We start from the raw sequence: 2815 nt of genomic DNA, 5'->3' as shown, positions 1-2815 counted from the left end.
GTTTATATATTGACTCTCAAAAATCTTTAGGGGTATAGTTACATGATCATGAGGCACTCCAAGCTAAACATGATGGCCAAAATCTAAATAGAAAGCATGTCTTGCTAAATTATGAGTTTCCACATTACTCTGCCTGCTTTCATTTTTTCCTTTTTGAGGAATACCTGCCATGGGTAGAATATACCAGCACTCCTCAAAATCCTTCATTAAAGCCCCGTTCGGCAACACTCCAGCTCCCGACTCCGTGGAGCTGAATCAACAAAAAAAAAGATGGTTCATTTTTGAGGAGCAGCTATTCTGTCGCTCCTCGTTTCCAGCATCGAGCGGAGCGGAGCGGAGGGAGTGGTCCGTTTCCGATCGGGGCCTAACTCTCTCTCTCTTCTTTTTTTTGCAGGAGGACGCGCCGCCGAGTAGCGAAGATAAGAGACGAGTGGGCCTGATTTTTCTATCAGCAGAGAAAAACCTGGGCCACTGATCGGCAATAGAATCGAGAACCTTCCCTTCGCCGCCTAATCTGCACTCACTACAGACTACACCGGCCCAGAGGACTCCTGCAAACCCATCAGCGTCACCCGTGCTCTGCTTCAAAGGAATGGCGAGCCCAATGGTGGGAACCCCAATCCGCCTCAGCAGCCTCAGATACGCCCCTCCTTCCCCAGCACCCAGGGGACGATTCGTGGCGGCGAGGGTGAGGGCGTCGGCGGAGGCGATGGCGACGGCGACGGAGAAGCTCGGCGTCAGGGTGGAGCGCAACCCGGCCGAGTCCCGCCTCTCCGAGCTCGGCGTCCGCCAGTGGCCCAAGTAAGCCCCGCCCGATCTCTTCCGCTTAGATCTTTCTTTCTTGTCGGGGCATCGATGGTGATGCGATGGCGCCTGCGTGCAGGTGGGGGTGCGAGAAGAGCAAGTTCCCGTGGACCTACTCGGCCAAGGAGACGTGCTACCTGCTGCAGGGGAAGGTGAAGGTGTACCCGGACGGCGAGGAGGGGTTCGTGGAGATCGCGGCGGGGGACCTGGTGGTGTTCCCCAAGGGCATGAGCTGCACCTGGGACGTCGCCGAGGCCGTCGACAAGCACTACAAGTTCGAGTAGCCTGCACCTACAGCGCTGCACGGCCGGCCGCTGTGCTGCCTGCTGCCGTTGCTAGCACTAGACTGAGGTATTTGTAGCCGGATTGTGTTGTGCTCGAGTGGATCTCTTCTCTTGTGGTGAAATAAAAACGCCAGGCTAGGATTGTGTTTGTCCCGGGCTCTGGAAGCAAACCGTGTATCGTCCGTATTTTGTTTCTTACTAGTAAGTACTAATTGCCCGTGCGTTGTAACTGGGGCACATAGACATGTCGCTGAAACTTCAGTGCGTTCTTTACATAATAACTGTGATTTAACATAAAAAGGCTTTTTACCATCTATATCCTTCCAATATGCAAAACAATTAGAATTGATACATACCATGCCAATTCAATTAGTAAAGCTCGTGTCTAATTTCACAAGCTAATGGCCAAGGAGCTGGAAATTTTGTTTCTGAAGAGAAATGCATTGCATGTAGATCAAGGGAAAACCGTTGTCTAACTCTTCACCTGTGTCAGCCTCCCTGATGTACTGGGGCCACCAACCAGCGTCCACACCCAGGACGACCCAGCCACCAGTACCAGCACACGCCCCTGGCGCCTGGGCCGCGCCAACTCCTGCTATCATGGGCCGGAATGGGCCAACTCTGTTCAGATGGAGGGATCGACTACTTAAGCCAGGAGAACGAGACCAGAGTCATCCAGAGGATCAAGGCGAACGGCACCGGCTGCTACCATCAGGTATAACTCCTTAGCCATGGCTGGGGTCTAGATCATCGAACTCAGAGAAGGAAACGTGGGACGGAAGGAAGAGCCGAGGAAAGAGGTTCGATTCACATGAGGAAGAAGATAAGGTTTGTCCAGTACAATGATCGATGCCCACACATGGCTGCCTAACGACCGCTTATACGGTAGCCACCGCTTGGCTCACACGCTCACCCTCTGGCCCACACACAACCGACCCATATATAAGGAGCGTACCATGCCCCTACTCTTAAGAACAGTGTGCCCTCACACTGACGCTAACTCAGGCAAGGCACTGGACCATTCCCAGGTCGCCATGGTCACAGGAAGACCACTCCAGGCAATCTTGTACTGTCGCCAGGTGCCACCACCGAATCTGACGAGCCTTGACTGAAGAACTTGCACAAGCCTGGACACTTGAGGCACCACAACAACATACTGAAGACAGTCGGTAGTGTTACCTGAAGCTGGTGGATCAGCTGGTTTGAGCAACGACACATGCACGACGGGATGAATCTTGCTGGATGGCGGCAACGCCAGACGGTAGGAAACTGCACCCACTCTGTCAAGCACCTGATACGACCCAAAGAACTTGAAACCCAACTTATGATTCGAGCGTCGAGAGACTGATTGCTGCATATAGGGCTGAAGTTTCAGAAATACCCAGTTCCCCTGTTGGAACACCCTGTCCGAGCGATGTTTATCCTCTTGCATCTTCATCCTGGATTGTGCCCGAAGCAAATGTTCTCGAATCAATGCTGTCATAGCATTGCACTCCGCTAACCAATTCGAGAGATCACTAGAAGCTGAACTCTGTAGATTAGAAATGCCCAAATGGCGCGGAAGATAGCCATACAGTACTTGAAAGGGGGTAGCACCCAGAGCAGAATGATAATTAGTGCTGTGCCATTACTCCGCCTGGGAAAGCCAATGTGCCCACTTCTTGGGAGCAGACTGAACCATACACCTCAGAAACGTCTCCAAACACTGATTTAACTTCTCTGTTTGA

The 2815-nt window shown here is 52.4% G+C and overlaps 1 protein-coding gene across 1 annotated transcript; it reads left to right on the top strand.

The window, feature by feature from the left end:
• Positions 1–1402, top strand: LOC123189320 (uncharacterized). Its single transcript, XM_044601714.1, has 2 exons — positions 1–801; positions 884–1402. Exons 1-2 carry the CDS (start codon positions 593–595, stop codon positions 1086–1088), a joined length of 414 nt encoding a protein of 137 aa, XP_044457649.1. The 5' UTR covers positions 1–592; the 3' UTR covers positions 1089–1402.
• Positions 1403–2815: the final 1413 nt, after the last annotated feature.

The sequence above is a fragment of the Triticum aestivum genome, chromosome 2A (genome assembly GCF_018294505.1).
Source record: "Triticum aestivum cultivar Chinese Spring chromosome 2A, IWGSC CS RefSeq v2.1, whole genome shotgun sequence".
NCBI classification, from domain to species: Eukaryota; Viridiplantae; Streptophyta; class Magnoliopsida; order Poales; family Poaceae; genus Triticum; species Triticum aestivum.
Note: the sequence above shows the minus strand (reverse complement) of the source record. Positions and strands in the feature narration are given on the sequence as shown.

Coding starts and splice junctions, on each gene's coding strand:
- LOC123189320 (XM_044601714.1), top strand. CDS start 593: ATGGCGAGCCCAATGGTGGGAACCCCAATCCGCCTCAGCAGCCTCAGA. Junction 802..883: donor GGCGTCCGCCAGTGGCCCAA/GTAAGCCCCGCC, acceptor GCCTGCGTGCAG/GTGGGGGTGCGAGAAGAGCA.